A 15,993-nucleotide genomic window follows, 5' to 3' on the forward strand; every position below is an offset into this window, starting at 1 on the left:
TTGTAGGAATAACAAATTAGCTAAAAGATAGAAATTATGGTTTGGAGCCAGAAGTGGTGGTTTGCACCTGTCATCCCAACACTTTGTGAGGCCAAGGCAGGTGGATTACCTGAGGTCAGGAGTTCCAGACCAGCCGGGCCAACATGGTGAAATCCCACCTCTACTAAAAATACAAAAATTAGCCGGGCATGGTGGCAGGTGCCTGTAATACCAGCTACTTGGGAGGCTGAGGCAGGAGAATTGCTCAAACCTGGGAGGCAGAGGTTGCAGTAAGCCGAGATTGCACCATTGCACTCCAGCCTGGGTGACAGAGTAAGACTCTGTTGTAAAGAAAAAAAAAACTATGGTCTGGGGAGTCATGCACCTGGAGGCTACAAGATTCTGAACCTCCCTAAATTGCTCCTGGGGCTAACATCACTATTGTAAAACCTAAGGTCAGTGCTAGAGATATTTTGCAGATGCTGCACTTGATGGATCCGCTGGCACCACCCAGACTGATAAACTGACTCTGATCTTGTGGCCCCCACCTCAGAATTGACTCAGTGCAATAAGACATATTCCACCCTCTATGACTTCATCTCTGACCCAACCAATCAGTACTCCTGATTCACTGGCCTCCCCCAACCCACCAAATCATCCTTAAAAACTCTGATCCCCTAATGCTCAGGAAGACTGATTTGAGTAAGAATAAAACTCCAGTCTCCTGCACAATTGATTCTGTGTGAATTACTCTTTCTCTATTGCAATTCCTCTATCTTGATAAATCAGCTCCGTCTAAGCAGCGGGCAAGGTGAATCCATTGGGCAGTTACAACAACTGCCCACTATCTATTGTTCCCCTTATGCCCAGGACAAAATATTCTGTCTCTCTGATGGACAGGCTAAAACAAAAATACACATCAAACATTCTTTGCAGGAGCAACTTTCCAGAGGATTCGAGTCAGTTGGGCAACCCACATGTCTCCTATTCTCTGTAGTTTATAATCTCCTCCTGTATTTGCTGCTCACTTCTTGGAGTTCCAGATCCTTCCTCTTTGTTGGGCAGAGGAGCTTCCCTTTTCCACATTGGACTTCTAGGCCTTGGATGACTCAGTTACTAACCTAACCCCTTAGGAATATATTTTTTCAACAAAGTCATCTTTCAACTGCAGTGTTATTCTGATGATAGCCTTAGGAAGAAGCATTTTTGTCCCTACCTTGTTGCCCAAAACAGAAGACATTGAAAGAAACCAAGGAGAATTTAAATTGTTTCCTACAACTCTGTTCCCTACAAGTCAATGGATTTGGAAGAGTACACTTAGGCCATTTAGACTTCTGGATCTTGGTGCTTGTTGCGATTTAATCACATCAGCTTAATGGGAAGAAAATTTTGTTTAGAGATAGTGAACAGCAGAGGTTTTAGAGTTAGATTAGTTGGCTCTGCTAATTCATAACTGACCTCAAGCCATCCACCCGCCTTGGCCTCCTAGCATGCTGGGATTACAGGCCTGAGCTACTGTGCCTGGCTGATTATTTGCGATTACTTGACAATTCAACAGGCTTTTCTGGAACACTGTTCTATAGCTCTAAAAATATAGATTATCTAATAAATAGGTAACTTCTACATTAACTTGCAACATTGTGAAAACCAAATGAAACATCCTATGAGGTAGTTCCTAGTGCAATCCCTCATATATCATCAGTCCTCAAGAAATACTGGTTGTTTTCCTTCCCCTCCATGTTACTCTATTTTTGTTGTTACTATTATTATTATTATTTTATTTTTTTGAGACAGAGTCTTGCTCTGTTGACCAGGCTGGCATGCAGTGGTGTGATCTTGGCTCACCGCACCCTCTGCCTCCTGGGTTCAAGTGATTCTCTTGCCTCAGCCTCCAGAGTAGCTGGGACTACAGATGCACCACCATGCTTGGCTAATTTTTTTATTTTCAGTAGAGATATTTTGCCATGTTGGCCAGGATGGTCTCAAACTCCTGCCCTCAAGCGATCCATCTGCCTCAGCCTCCTCAAGTGCTGGGACTACAGAGGTAAGCCACCAAACCCAGCCACTATTGTAATTATTTTTTAAATGCCTATATTCCATACAAGGATGTGAACATCATGATGGATGGGGCTTATTTCACCTATATATGTTATATATACAGCACTTGCCACATACTCTAAATAAATAGGTAATTTCTATAATTTCTATGTTTAGCTATTGTTAGTATGTTTAAACCAGGATAAGTGATTTATTGAAAGAGTCCTTAATGTGATTCTTCAACAATCATTGTGTTACTATTATTGTATGATAGACATTGGAGACAAAAATAATGGTGAGCGAAATAAAAGACACTGTCTCTGCTACTCGTTTAGAGGGGAGATAGATATTATGTCATAAAATAATGTAAAATTGAATTGTGATCAGTGCTGTAAGAGAGGTACATTGTGAAATAATGTGGTAGGCGAGATAAACATTAGAATAAAAACAGCCCAGCAAGACCCTATCTTATTAATGTATTTTCCATTGGTCTGTCATGTCACTATATTCTCTAATAGTCTAATCTACTTCTTTGCAGTTTCTCTTAAGTTACAAAAACTCTTGGGGCAATGCTTCTTTAAAATGAACCTCTTCTGGCCGGGCGCGGTGGCTCACGCCTATAATCCCAGCACTTTGGGAGGCCAAGGCGGGTGGATCACGAAGTCAAGAGATCGAGACCATCCGGGTCAACATGGTGAAACCCCATCTCTACTAAAAATACAAAAATTAGCTGGGCATGGTGGCGCGGGCCTGTAGTCCCAGCTACTTGGGATGCTGAGGCAGGAGAATTGCTTGAACCCAGGAGGCGGAGGTTGCCGTGAGCCGAGATCGCACCATTGCACTCCAGCCTGCGTAACAGGAGCGAAACTCCGTCTCGAAAAAAAAAAAAAAAAAAAAAAAAAGAACCTCTTCTTATGCAAGAAGTTTGGGTGTAGGCAGAAGAAGAAAGCTGCTAGTGGTTTTCTTACCCATCGTCTATTAATATGTTAGTACTAATTATCTTTTCAGAATGGTTTAGATACTTTTATTTTATTTAATTTATTTTTGAGACAGGATCTTGATTTGTCACCCAGGCTGGAGTGCAGTAGTGCAATCTCGGCTCACTGCAACCTCTGCCACCCAGGTTCAAGCGATTCGCCTGCCTTAGCCTCCCCAGTAGCTGGGATTACAGGCATGTGCCACCAAGCTCCGTTAATTTTTATATTTTTAGTAGAAACGGGATTTTACCATGTTGGCCACGTAGGTCTCGAATTCCTGGCCTCGGGTGATTCGCCCGCCTCAGCCTCCCTAAGTGTTGGGATTACAGGCATGAGCCACCACTCCAGGATACTTTCATTTTATTTTATTTTTATTTATTTATTTATTTATTTTTCAGACGGAGTTTCGCTCTTGTTACCCAGGCTGGAGTGCGATGGCGCGATCTCGGCTCACTGCAACCTCCGCCTCCTGGGTTCAAGCAATTCTCCTGCCTCAGCCTCCCAAGTAGCTGGGACTACAGGCACGTGCCACCATGCCCTGCTCATTTTTTGTATTTTTTTTTTCTTTCTTTTTTTTGAGACGGAGTTTTGCTTTTGTTACCCAGGCTGGAGTGCAATGGCGCGATCTCGGCTCACCGCAACCTCCGCCTCCTGGGTTCAGGCAATTCTCCTGCCTCAGCCTCCTGAGTAGCTGGGATTACAGGCACGCGCCACCGTGCCCAGCTAATTTTTTGTATTTTTAGTAGAGACGGGGTTTCACCATGTTGACCAGGATGGTCTCAATCTGTTGACCTCGTGATCCACCCGCCTCGGCCTCCCAAAGTGCAGGGATTACAGGCTTGAGCCACCGCGCTCGGCTCATTTTTTGTATTTTTAGTAGAGACGGGGTTTCCAGGATGGTCTCGATCTGTTGAACTCGTCGTGATCCACCCGCCTCGGCCTCCCAAAGTGCTGGGATTACAGGCTTGAGCCACCGCGCCCGGCCTGATACTTTCATTTTAAAAAGGCAAATGAGTCAAAGAACAATTGAGTTCAGTGACGTTTGTGAAATCCTGGAGGCTCAAATCCTTAGGTAGATGGGGAGCAGTCGGAAACCAGTGGGCTAGTGAGCCAGGGTGAACCCCAGTCAGGGTATTGAACCTTGAACCCGAAGAACATAGGTTTCATCAAATCACAGAGTGGTGATATCGAAGAAAAACACTTTACAATTTTATCTATGCTGAGGGTTTCCCTAAATCCTCTCACACTGAGTATCTATGGCCCCTATCTATTTAGAATTTTGTTGTATGGTAATACAAACAAACGATTATGTTTCCAGCCCATTAAGGGGAGAATTGGGTGTTACTTAATGAATTAGGGAAATCGTTAATTGGAAACTCCCGCTGAGGAACAACTGATAGCAAGTTCTGCCAGCCCTTTACGCGATCCTTCTCTTTCTGACTTACCTGTTCCTAAAGTAGTACTCATTTCCTACAGTCAACGACCTAGCTTGCAGCCAGGCTAAAGTGGCCATGGTCTCTTGGCGTTGGCTTACAACTGCTGTGCCTACCGGTGTCCATGGTAACTGGGCTAAACCATAGCTCACTCCCGGGGGGGTTCCATTGTTTGCTCACTGCTCTTTTCTCTGACGCTATTTCGACTTTAAGAGTACTAAAAAGACAACTAAGAAATTTCTTTGCAGCACAAAAAGTTTAATTTATTTGTCTCTGTCTCTACTGCGAGTATGAGGAGGGGATTATAGGAAGGGAAAGCAGTAGGCGAGGAGAACTAATGGTTGCTCCAGGCATCCGGTTTCGGCCTCAGTCGGCTTCCGGAAGTTCATCTCAAAATGCTGAACTGTATTTTGCAAGTCGCCGGTGCTGTAGTAGTTGGAGTCTGTTCACGGGCCTGAGCCTGTGGCCAGGCTCTTGGGTGTCGTTAATGTTCGGGGCCGCCGGGCGCCAACCGATCGGAGCTCCAGCAGCCGGGAACAGCTGGTGAGTCTGGCGGCCCTGGGGAGGGGGAGGTCAGGGAAGGGTGTGATGGCCTGAGGCCGCTCCGCTGGACCTGGAATGGAAGCGGGAGGGAGCTGTGATGGATGGTCTGAAGACATCTAGGCCTTGCTCTCACTCATTCCTGAGATGCACGCAGTTTGAGGGAGCTTTTGAGAGTATGCCAAAAAATTGTGAAAGAGTACAGTAAATGTTTGCTGATTGCTTAGCAATATTTTGGAAGTCATGCTTCCTGTAATCCCAGGAGCGGTTTTATCTCCTCATTGATTGTTGACAAAACTAGGCACAGGAAGAATTTATCTTAATCTGGGCCTTATTCCCCACTCCTCTTTCAAAATTCACCAATTTATACTAAGTCTCTTGGAAGATAAGTTCAATAATGGAAAACACATCACTCACCCCCTTTTTTGGAGGGGGGAACCTACTTCCACCCTCTTGAACATTCTAAGTTCAAATGAGATGTGTATGGGGGTGTTCCAGGAACTAATTTTACAACCGTTAGGATTAAGTTTGGGGCTTGACTATGTCTATGGTATCATGTCACCAGTGCCACGTTAGAATAATATATTGCTTTGACTTTAAAAGATATTTTCACAAATTAATACACTTTGTCTTATGACAGCCCTGTGATACCAGAATATCAAAAGCACAGAATATCCAAGTGTCTTGTCCACAGTTGCCCTGTACATTTTAATCCTAGAGCTAGGATCTGGGTTTTGGGATTTCTAGTTGAATACTGTAATATCTGTCCTATTTTTCTCCCAAGCCCTTTTCTTCCAAACGTAACACAAGACAACCAGTGAAACAATCAATTTCCTACTGAAAACCTTAAACATAAAGTTTTGACCAACAGGTGAAAGAAATGTGGCTAAACAGTGCATGTTCATTCCTAGATTCTGCAAAAATTAGAACATGAGGAAGTCTAATAGTCTGTGATCTTCAAGAATTATTTTACATCACCTATCATTGCAAAGGTATCCAAAATCTTTTTAGTTAGGGCAGGTCATCCTGTAGTTAAGTTTATAATGAATATAGATTTGATTTTACTCTTTTTAAATTATCACATTTTCTAGTGAGAAAAGTAGGGAGCACTTTTTAAATGAACCAATTTTTAATGGTGTAACTAGCATAGAATGAACTGCATAATTCTTAAGTGCTTGATTTTATTAGTTTTGGCAATTGTATATACTTATATAACCACCACGCAAAACGAGATAATGGACTTGCCCATCATCCCACAGTTCCCTCTCAAGGATACCTTTCTTAATGTTTCACCATTCATTATCTTTGTAAATCAGGGAGATAAAGTGTCATCTGTAGATTGGTCTGCTCTTCCTAGGGCACTCTTGATTTGTAGGATAGGTGACTGCATCAGAAGAGGACTGATTCTCTCAACTTCTTCTGCCTTCCAAATCGTGATTATGTACTGAGAGAAACCTCCTTCAATTCTCTTTTAAAGGCTCTCTTGTCATACAACCATTTCCTATGGCACCAGAGTATAACAAAGTGGTAGCAGTTAGTATTTTTGAATGAAATTCTTAAAGTCATTCCTGTTTTGGCACAATGAACATGTTCCAAAAAACTGGAACTTTATTTTTTAGTCTGCCTGTATGACTATACAGTCATTCCAGATTCCTTAATGGAATTTTCTTTTTCATTAATTGGACAGATATTTACTATACAACATATATGTGTAATCCCAGTAATAAATTCCAGTCCCACTGGGAATACAGCTACTAAGCAGTTAACTAGGTGCCAGGTTTTACATGCATGTGTCGTCTCATGTAAATCCTTTGAGGTAGGTGTATCATTCTTTGTGTTTTAGATAAGGTGATGCAAAAGCAAAGATGGTTTAAGTAACTGGCCTAAGTGTATTGTATTTGCAGGATGATTCCAATATACCCCCCCCCCAAATTCTTAAATAACTTGTAGATTGCCTATGTCTCTGAATGAGATACAATATGTAAACTAGCAGTTATATGTCCAGATTTATTAACCAGTCTGGAATTTCTAACTTATTTAGCTCCCATCTTGACTTTCTCTTTTCTTTTTCATTTCTTTTCTTTTTTTTCTGAGAGAGAGTCTCACTCTGTTACCAGGCTGGAGTGCAGGGGTGCTGTCTAGGATCACTGCAGCATACACCTCCTGGGTTCAAGGGATTCTCCTGCCTCAGCCTCCTGAATAGCTGGGACTACAGGCACATGCCACGACACCCCGCTAATTTTTGTATTTTTAGTAGAGACAGGTTTTCACCATGTTGGCCAGGATGATCTCGATCTCTTTGACCTCATGATCTGCCTGCCTTGGCCTCCCAAAGTGCTGGGATTACAGGCGTGCACCCCCATGCCCAGCTCATCTTGACTTTTTCAACTTCTCTCCAATTTGGAGGTTGCTGTTTCAATTTTTAGGCACCAGGTGGATAAACGTAGGTAATTTCTTTACTCAACTATGGTATTCTGTTTTTTTTAACTTTGTTATGTGGCTTTGCTTTTAAAAAAAGCTGTTAAGATAAACTATATTGACTCTGGAGTTTTGTTTCTGTATTTTCATTCCTATTTGGTATTTTGATTTTATTGAAATCTGAAAAACTGAAAAATCTGAAATCTGAAAAATAGTGAAAGGTGTGCATTTTTTTTTTTTTTTTTCTTCCTTGTGTTTTGGAGTTTGTTTTGGACTTAGTTGCATACTGGCAGGTTTGAGTCAGGTTTTTGTTTCAACAATTAAGATTCAAAGAAATAACCAGTATGATTTTGTTCAGGTAATTCATTCATTTTTGTATAGCTTCTTAGCATCCATATTTATGTCTGATGTCAAGCTGGAAACCTTTACATTGTCTTTGATAATTTTTCCTTAACTTCACATTTACTTAGCTGAAAACTTAGAGTGTCTGGCTTGTTAAAGTAGCAGAAAATTTGGAATATGGATTGTCTAAAAGTCTTAGTCATAATGTTTTTCTTTTGTTACTTGTTCAGTCATATTTACTCATTCATTGGTTTGCTCAACTGGAAGATTATTATTATTATTATTATTTTTTGAGACGGAGTTTCGCTCTTGTTACCCAGGCTGGAGTGCAATGGCGCAATCTCGGCTCACCGCAACCTCCACCCCCTTGGTTCAGGCAATTCTCCTGCCTCAGCCTCCTGAGTAGCTGGGATTACAGGCACGCGCCACCATGCCCAGCTAATTTTTTGTAATTTTTAGTAGAGACGGGGTTTCACCATGTTGACCTGGATGGTCTCAATCTCTTGACCTTGTGATCCACGCGTCTCGGCCTCCCAAAGTGCTAGGATTACAGGCGTGAGCCACTGCGCCCGGCCAGATTATTTTTTAAAATCTGTTATGTGTCAAGCAGTATGTGGCTTGTAATTAATATTGTCTTCATTCTCATTCCTGTTACAGAAAGTGAGGTTATTATATTTACTAACTTTTTATTAAATAGTTACAATGTATTAATGTAAACAGTAAGACTCAAAATTGTAACAAATTTGTAAACAATTGTAGAAAGAAAATGTAAACAACTTTCTACTATGTGCTTAATACATTTGAATATAAATATATATATTTTGACAAGAGCTAGAATGAATTATTTATTAAATTCCAAATTTTTTGTTTTGTTTACTTTAAACTAACTTTATTTCACGTAGGCAGTTTTTTATTCAGTAGTTTACATTTTGAAAGTAATTAGAATGTAAGGAAAAGTTTGAATGACTCATGAAGTCATGAAGTGAAGTAACAAAAATCGGAAGCATGGTCTTCAGATTTAAATAATAAATGAGCTTGCCTTGTTAAATCACTAATTTGAAAACAAGGGTTAGACTTTCTTTTTCTTTTCTTTCTTTTTTTTTTTAATATGGAACGCTTCACGAATTTGCGTGTCATCCTTGCGCAGGGGCCATGCTAATCTTCTTTGTATCGTTCCAATTTTAGTATATGTGCTGCCGAAGCGAGCACTCTTTTTTTCTTTTTTTTTTTTTTTTTGTTTGTTTTTTTTTTGAGGCCGAGTTTCGCTGTTGTTGTTACCCAGACTGGAGTGCAATGGCGCGATCTCGGCTCACTGCAACCTTCGCCTCCTGGGTTCAGGCAATTCTCCTGCCTCAGCCTCCTGAGTAGCTGGGATTACAGGCCCGCTCCACCATGCCCAGCTAATTTTTGTATTTTCAGTAGAGACGGGGTTTCACCATGTTGACCAGGATGGTCTTGATCTCTTGACCTTGTGATCCACCCGCCTTGGCCTCCCAAAGTGCTGGGATTATAGGCGTGAGCCACCGACTTTTTCTTAAAGCCAATCATGGTTTGATTTTGAGCAAATCATGGTGAAGAGGAAAGAAAAGTTTCCTGAAAGTTCCTATGGTGACAAAGGTGACAAAGTAGAAGCCGTGGGCAGCATCTGCAATTGAATACAAGTCAGTGGAGCTTTGCTTCCTTTCCACTTTTAGCTGGGAAGGTTTATTTAATCTTTTTAAATTTACATACGTATATTTTTAAGGTGGATATAGGTCAGATTCACAGCATTATTATTATTATTTTTATTTTTATTTTTTTTTGAGACGAAGTCTCCCTCTGTCTGGAGTGCAGTGGCATGATCTCTGCTCACTGCAACCTCTGCCTCCTGGGTACAAGCGATTCTCTTGCCTCAGCCTCCTGAGTTGCTGGGATTACAGGCTCACACCACCACGCCTGGCTAATTTTTGTTGAGATGGGATTTCACCATGTAGGTCAAGCTGGTCTCAAACTTCTGACCTCATGATCTGTCCTCCTCAGCCTCCCAACGTGCTGGGATTACAGGCATGAGCCACCACACCCAGCCAGCATTAATTTTTTTTTATTTTTTAAATTTGGGATTTAAAATTTTTCTTTAGCTCCATAGAGTCTTCAAGGAGTCCATGAACTTACTGAAATTATATGCAGCAATTTATAAATGTCTGCTATCCTTCCTTTTCCCAACATTCAGAATGCTTCATGACCTCAGAAAGGTTGAAGGTCTTTAACTATAATACCTTTAAGATTCCCAGTATGGTTATACCTTAAAAGCAGAATAATTTGGGATCTTTTGGTGACCGTTTCTCTTATTTGTGGGTAGAGGTTGTTGAAAGATGAAATAACTTCTCTTGAACATTAAGTAGCCACTCTCATCCTCAGAAAAATCTTTTGAGGTAGGAATTATGCCCATTTTTATGATGAATAAACACAATCAGAAGATAGGTAATTTGTCCAAAGTCCTATAGCTAATGAATATAACTGGAATTAACTTCCAAATTCATAGCTTCGATTCTCCCTGCTTGACCTCCCACAGTGCTGAGATTATAGATGTGAGACGCTGTGCCTTGCAGATGCCAGTTTTAAGTGAGAGATTAGTTAGTGAAGCAGCTTAACGTTAACTGACTATAATATTACTGGCTTATCAGCATGGGTTTTGGTTGGGATTGACTTCAGGAAGAGTCTAGTTATTTGAAACTGAAAGGGGAAAAGGTGATTTAAACTCCAAGTAGGACTTATTAAATGTATATTTTTTATGTGTTTTTATAGGTTTTTTCTTTTAAAGCTTTTAAAACTAATATGTAGTTGATTGATATTTGAGTGACATCATGGAATAAATTGTATTCTTCTAATTACTGTATTTTTCAAAATATGGGATTTTTTTTTCTTTTGGTTTTTCGAGATGGAGTTTTACTCTTTTTGCCCAGGCTGGAGTGCAATGGTGTGATCTTGGCTCACTGCAACCTCTGTCTCCCGGGTTCAAGCGATTCTCCTGCCTCAGCCTCCTGAGTAGCTGGGATTACAGGCGCCCACCACCATGCTGGGCTAACTTTTGTATTTTTAGTAGAGATGGGGTTTCACCATGCTGGCCAGGCTAGTCTCAAACTCCTGACTCTAGGTGATCCGCCTGCCTCAGCCTCCCAAAGTGCTGGGATTACAGGCGTGAGCTACCATGCCTGGCTTAAAAATATGTTTTATTTTCTCTTGAGAGAAGCAGCAAAAAGTCAAATAAGGCTGACCCAGTTTTAATAAGATTCTAGAGAATATTTGCATATATAACTGCTAATATTGCTAAGAATGAAATTTCTTAGTAATAGAAATTGAAGCGTATCAGATTTCAATGGATTGAATCAGATGTGCTAACCTTTTTCTAATGTTAGTACTATAAATTTTCTCTGCTACAGTAAAGCACTAAATTGTAATATCCAAAATAAACTGATTTTAGTTAGGTAATATATTCATACATCAAGTTGATTTCATTTTTTTTACTATTTTGATCTGGTCATTCACCCTTTGATAAGAAAACTCTGTCTTCAAAGTGTAAGTTACTCTAGAACCAGGTAATACAGAGAAAGGATCTTGATTTTAATACATGTTAAAGTGGCTTCAGGTGAATTTTTTAAGGTGCAAATATTATATTCAGAGATAATAGGTCTTTCAAACTATATATGTGTGTGTATATATATATATATATTTATTTTTTTTTTTATTTTTATTTTTGAGATGGGCTTTTGCTCTTGTTGCCTAGGCTGGAGTGCAGTGGAACAATCTCGGCTCACTGCAACCTCCATCTCCCGGGTTCAAGCCTTTCTCCTCCCAGTAGCTGGGATTAATAGGCAGGCGCAACCATGCCTGGCTAATTTTGTGTTTTTATTATAGATGGGGTTTCTCCATGTTGGTTAGGCTGGTTTTGAACTCCCAACCTCAGGTGATCCACCTGCCTTGGCCTCCCAAAGTGCCGGAAAAAGGAATTTGTTAACATATAGATAATAGAGAAAAGATCCATATGGTTTATCAATGTAGTCAGATTTGGAGCCTTTGTTTTGTTTGGCTTAATGCTAATTTGTATGTGATACATATATCTTTTAATCAAAATCAGTATTCTAAATCCTGAGTTGTGGGGCTAGATGTGATGGCTCACCCCTATAACACAGCATTGACAGGCTGAGGAGGGTGGATCACTTGAGGTCAAGAGTTTGAGATCAGCTTGGCTAACAAGGTGAAACCCTGTCTCTACTAAAAAATACAAAAATTAGCTGAGCATAGTAGCTTGTGCCTGTAATCCCAGCTACTCAGGAGGCTGAGGCAGGAGAATCACTTGAACCCAGGAGGTAGAAGTTGCAGTGAGCCGAGATCCTGCCACTGCACTCCAGCCTGGATGACAGATCGAGATTCCTTCTCAAACAAACAAACCCTGAGTTGTATGTAGTACCGTTACAAAGGAAAAAAACAAATCTCAGTGGCCCTCCAGAGTTTATTTAAAATAGTTATTTGAATCACCACATTTGAGAAAGCTGTATATATTAGATTTTTTGTTTTTATTAAATATATTCAGAATGCCCAGGGAGATAAATCTAGAAAATACAAATTCACATTAACCGAAACACAATGCCATGTTACTTAATTGTTCATGGTGTACATTTTACTAACCAGTACAAGGTTGGTTCATTGAGCTCAGTTTACTTTCAGCAGCTATACTACCCTGTCCCTTGTGTTCATTCAGGTCTTTCACCTCTTTTTTTATTCAAAACAATATAGCTAACTATGAGTCATTTAAGTTTCATATAGATGTATATTAAATCTGTCTTGAGGATTATAGTAATACTACCTGGTGCTAAATTAATCACCAACAAAACTGCAGACTGGCTACTGGAATTGTGTAGCTGATCTTGGCTGTAGTTTAGTCAACATTGGCTGGAGTTTGAATCCTGTCTTCACTACTTAGATGCATCACATTGTGACAGAATTCTCTCCATCTTTGTAAATTGTGTGAGAATGAAATGAAGTAATCCATATAAAACACTTAGAAATGGGCCTGGCAAATAGTAAATACTCAAATGTTAGAAGCTGTGTATATGCATCATATTATAAATGGTGAATCCATTGGATCACAATGTGTGTTGTTTTTAGGTTATTAAAACGAAAAGACAAAAGTTGAAAGCTGTTACAAGGAACTTGCAAAAGCCTGAAATTATAGACTGCTGGAGACTTTACATGACTGTAGAGACTATATAGACCACAGGTCAGCAAACTATAACCAGCTTTAACCTAATTTTATAAATAAAACTTTATTAGACACAGCCATACCCATTTATTTATGTATTGCTTGTGGCTATTTCTGCATTACATGGCAAGTTGAGTAGTTGTGGGAGACCCAATGGCCTGCAAAACCTAGAATATTTACGTCAGGCCCTTTGCATGAAAGTGTGCCAACTCCTGAAGCTCTGTATGACTGTTGAGAATGTTTCAATCCCTAGGTGCCTCTAGATCTCAATTTGAGAAATGATTGCCTGTGGCCTTCATAAGAAAGGTGCATATCTGAATTACCTGTGATGATTAAAAAATAAAACCAGATACCTTGGCTGTATGTCACAGCGACTAATTTAAAATCTTTGGGAACTGGGTTTTAAAAGGACAAGTATAATTTATAAAAATTCCCAAAGAATGCTGATGCTTATCCTTGCTGACTACTGGATGATATTCTTACTGGTAATATAGTTTAAAGCTTTTTAAAAAGGAAAGTCTAAGAGATTGCTTCAGAATGAAGTAATGATGGGCCCTTTTATACCAGTGAGGCTCCACTTTGAATGTGAATGTAGTTTCTGCTTCACTGGTTTAAGAGATTAGTGTGGCCTAAATAAATGCATGGTGTTGGTTAAACTTGCTTTTCACATATATTACTAATCCTGAAACTAGCTGTTGTCTTTCTGACTCCCTCTTATATGATGGCAGTGACTGGTAAGCGTGGTGAATAAAAGATTTCATGTTTCTTTTTTTTACTTAGAGATTAGTGGGCTAAGAGGGTACTGAGAAAGTTCTTTCTGTATCTGCTGTGGGTAAACTGGCTCTAGAAAAGGGATAGGAGGGACCAGTGGATAGGGATTTAAACAGAACTTTTCCATAATTGTACAGTAAAAGTATAAAAATACTGGGATCTTTCATTGCTCATAAGCTTATTCTATCTTGGAAGTAATTCCTATGTTTTAATAAAAGAACTTATATAAGAAGAGGCCTACAATGAATCAATATTTAAAACTGTAATATCTTGGATAGGAAAATTAGCTTTGAAACATTTTATAATCATTATTAATTTTTACCAAACTTAGAATGTATTGTCTGTTGTAGAAAACGAGGTTACTATGGTTAAGATTGACTATTTTCTTTTTTCTTTCTCTAATAAATGAAGGCATTTCAGTAGAACCATGGAGGAACTGGTTCACGACCTTGTCTCAGCATTGGAAGAGAGCTCAGAACAAGCTCGAGGTGGATTTGCTGAAACAGGAGACCATTCTCGAAGTATATCTTGCCCTCTAAAACGCCAGGCAAGGAAAAGGAGAGGGAGAAAACGGAGGTCATATAACGTGCATCACCCATGGGAGACTGGTCACTGCTTAAGTGAAGGCTCTGATTCTAGTTTAGAAGAACCAAGCAAGGACTATAGAGAGAATCACAATAATAATAAAAAAGATCACAGTGACTCTGATGACCAAATGTTAGTGGCAAAGCGTAGGCCATCATCAAACTTAAATAATAATGTTCGAGGGAAAAGACCTTTATGGCACGAGTCTGATTTTGCTGTGGACAATGTTGGGAACAGAACTCTGCGCAGGAGGAGAAAGGTAAAACGCATGGCAATCGATCTCCCACAGGACATCTCTAACAAACGGACAATGACCCAGCCACCTGAAGGCTGTAGAGATCAGGACATGGACAGTGATAGAGCTTACCAGTATCAAGAATTTACCAAGAACAAAGTCAAAAAGAGGAAGTTGAAAATAATCAGACAAGGACCAAAAATCCAAGATGAAGGAGTAGTTTTAGAAAGTGAGGAAACGAGCCAGGCCAATAAAGACAAAATGGAATGTGAAGAGCAAAAAGTTTCAGATGAGCTCATGAGTGAAAGGTGACTTTTATATTCTCTAAATATAAAAATATTTATCTCCAGTGTTTGTGGTTGAATGTTTTATATTTTAATTAATTCTATTTAAAAATAATTATAAATTAAAGTAATGATAATGATATTACTGTTTAACTATGGTTATATTTCCTTATAATTTATGATGTTTAGCATAAAGCAAAATTGCTTATTTGATTTACACTAAGTTTTTGATTGTATTATAATGACTTTTCAGCTACAAAGAGAAAAGGAAATGGATTTTCAGGGGGAAAAATGTGCTTTTGAATAACAGCACGTTTGTAACTCCAAATTGGATATATAATTATTTATATGTTTAATTATAGAGCTTTCATTTTTGGTGCTTTTTAAGTGTCACAATTCATTAGGCTATTCTGATTCTTGAGAATCAAAAGTTCATACCACTTCAACATGTATGTGGCTTGATATTATTAAATATCTGTAGCTTGCTAGGAATTCTAATCACTTATGAATTGTAAAACCCAATTTATAGTCTACAAAAACCTGGTTTTGTCATTAGAAAAATGGAAAAACAGTGATCCTGTGGTAGTTAGTCTAATCTGTCTGTTCTAGGAAGCAGGTATACTACAGTGATCATTGTTAAGTACTGTCTTGACAGCATCAAAAGGTAAGTGATCATTTTTCTTTTATACAGAAGTGATAAAGTGATGCTACTTGCAAGAAATTAGAATGTATTAACACTTTATCCTTTTAGGCCTGGGTCTGCAAAACCAAATGCTGAACTACGAATCAGAAAAAAACAGTCTATAAATATGGTCTGGTCTGGGGGAAAGAGTATTTGATTTTTAATTTTTTTTTTATGGGGCTGGGATCTTTTTTATTTTTTTTTGTGACAGAGACTCACTCTGTTTCCCAGGCTGGAGTGCAGTGGTGTGATATCAGCTCACTGCAACCTCAACTCCTGAGTTCAATTGATTCTTCTGCCTCAGCCTCCTTTGTAGCTGGGATTACAAGTGTGCACCACCACGCCTGGCTAATCTTTTTGTAGTTTTAGTAGAGATGGGATTTACCATGTTGGCCAGGCTGACCTCAAACTCCTGACCTCAAGGGATCTACCTGCTTTGGCCTCCCAAGGGCTGGGATCATTGTAATCATG

At 39.5% G+C, this 15,993-nt stretch overlaps 2 protein-coding genes and 1 non-coding gene across 14 annotated transcripts in view; 1 reads left to right on the top strand and 2 right to left on the bottom strand.

The window, feature by feature from the left end:
• The window catches only part of LOC128930216 (spermatogenesis-associated protein 17-like), an 80,490-nt gene extending 75,950 nt beyond the window's left edge, over positions 1 to 4,540 (bottom strand). For all 7 annotated transcript variants that reach the window (XM_078356567.1, XM_078356566.1, XM_078356565.1 and 4 more), the window contains exon 1: positions 4,439 to 4,540. In XM_078356567.1, the coding sequence (XP_078212693.1) occupies positions 4,439 to 4,506 (68 nt within the window). In that variant the 5' untranslated portion in view covers positions 4,507 to 4,540. The remainder of the gene's footprint in view (positions 1 to 4,438) is intronic.
• A 254-nt stretch (positions 4,541 to 4,794) lies between these two features.
• The window catches only part of GPATCH2 (G-patch domain containing 2), a 207,294-nt gene continuing 196,095 nt past the window's right edge, over positions 4,795 to 15,993 (top strand). For 2 of the 6 annotated variants that reach the window (XM_035280881.3, XM_035280887.3), the window contains exons 1-2: positions 4,795 to 4,969; positions 14,148 to 14,864. In XM_035280881.3, the coding sequence (XP_035136772.3) occupies positions 4,914 to 4,969; positions 14,148 to 14,864 (773 nt within the window). In that variant the 5' untranslated portion in view covers positions 4,795 to 4,913. Of the gene's footprint in view, positions 4,970 to 5,877; positions 5,959 to 7,220; positions 7,400 to 12,871; positions 12,984 to 14,147; positions 14,865 to 15,993 lie in introns of all 6 variants that reach the window. The other 4 variants (XM_078356550.1, XM_035280883.3, XM_035280886.3 and 1 more) reach the window with 4 other exon arrangements.
• LOC118149664 (U6 spliceosomal RNA) lies at positions 8,829 to 8,935 on the bottom strand. Its single transcript, XR_004737218.1, has one exon. It is a non-coding gene; the product is annotated as a U6 spliceosomal RNA (small nuclear RNA).

The sequence above is a fragment of the Callithrix jacchus genome, chromosome 19, assembly GCF_049354715.1.
Source record: "Callithrix jacchus isolate 240 chromosome 19, calJac240_pri, whole genome shotgun sequence".
In the NCBI taxonomy this organism is placed as follows: domain Eukaryota; kingdom Metazoa; phylum Chordata; class Mammalia; order Primates; family Cebidae; genus Callithrix; species Callithrix jacchus.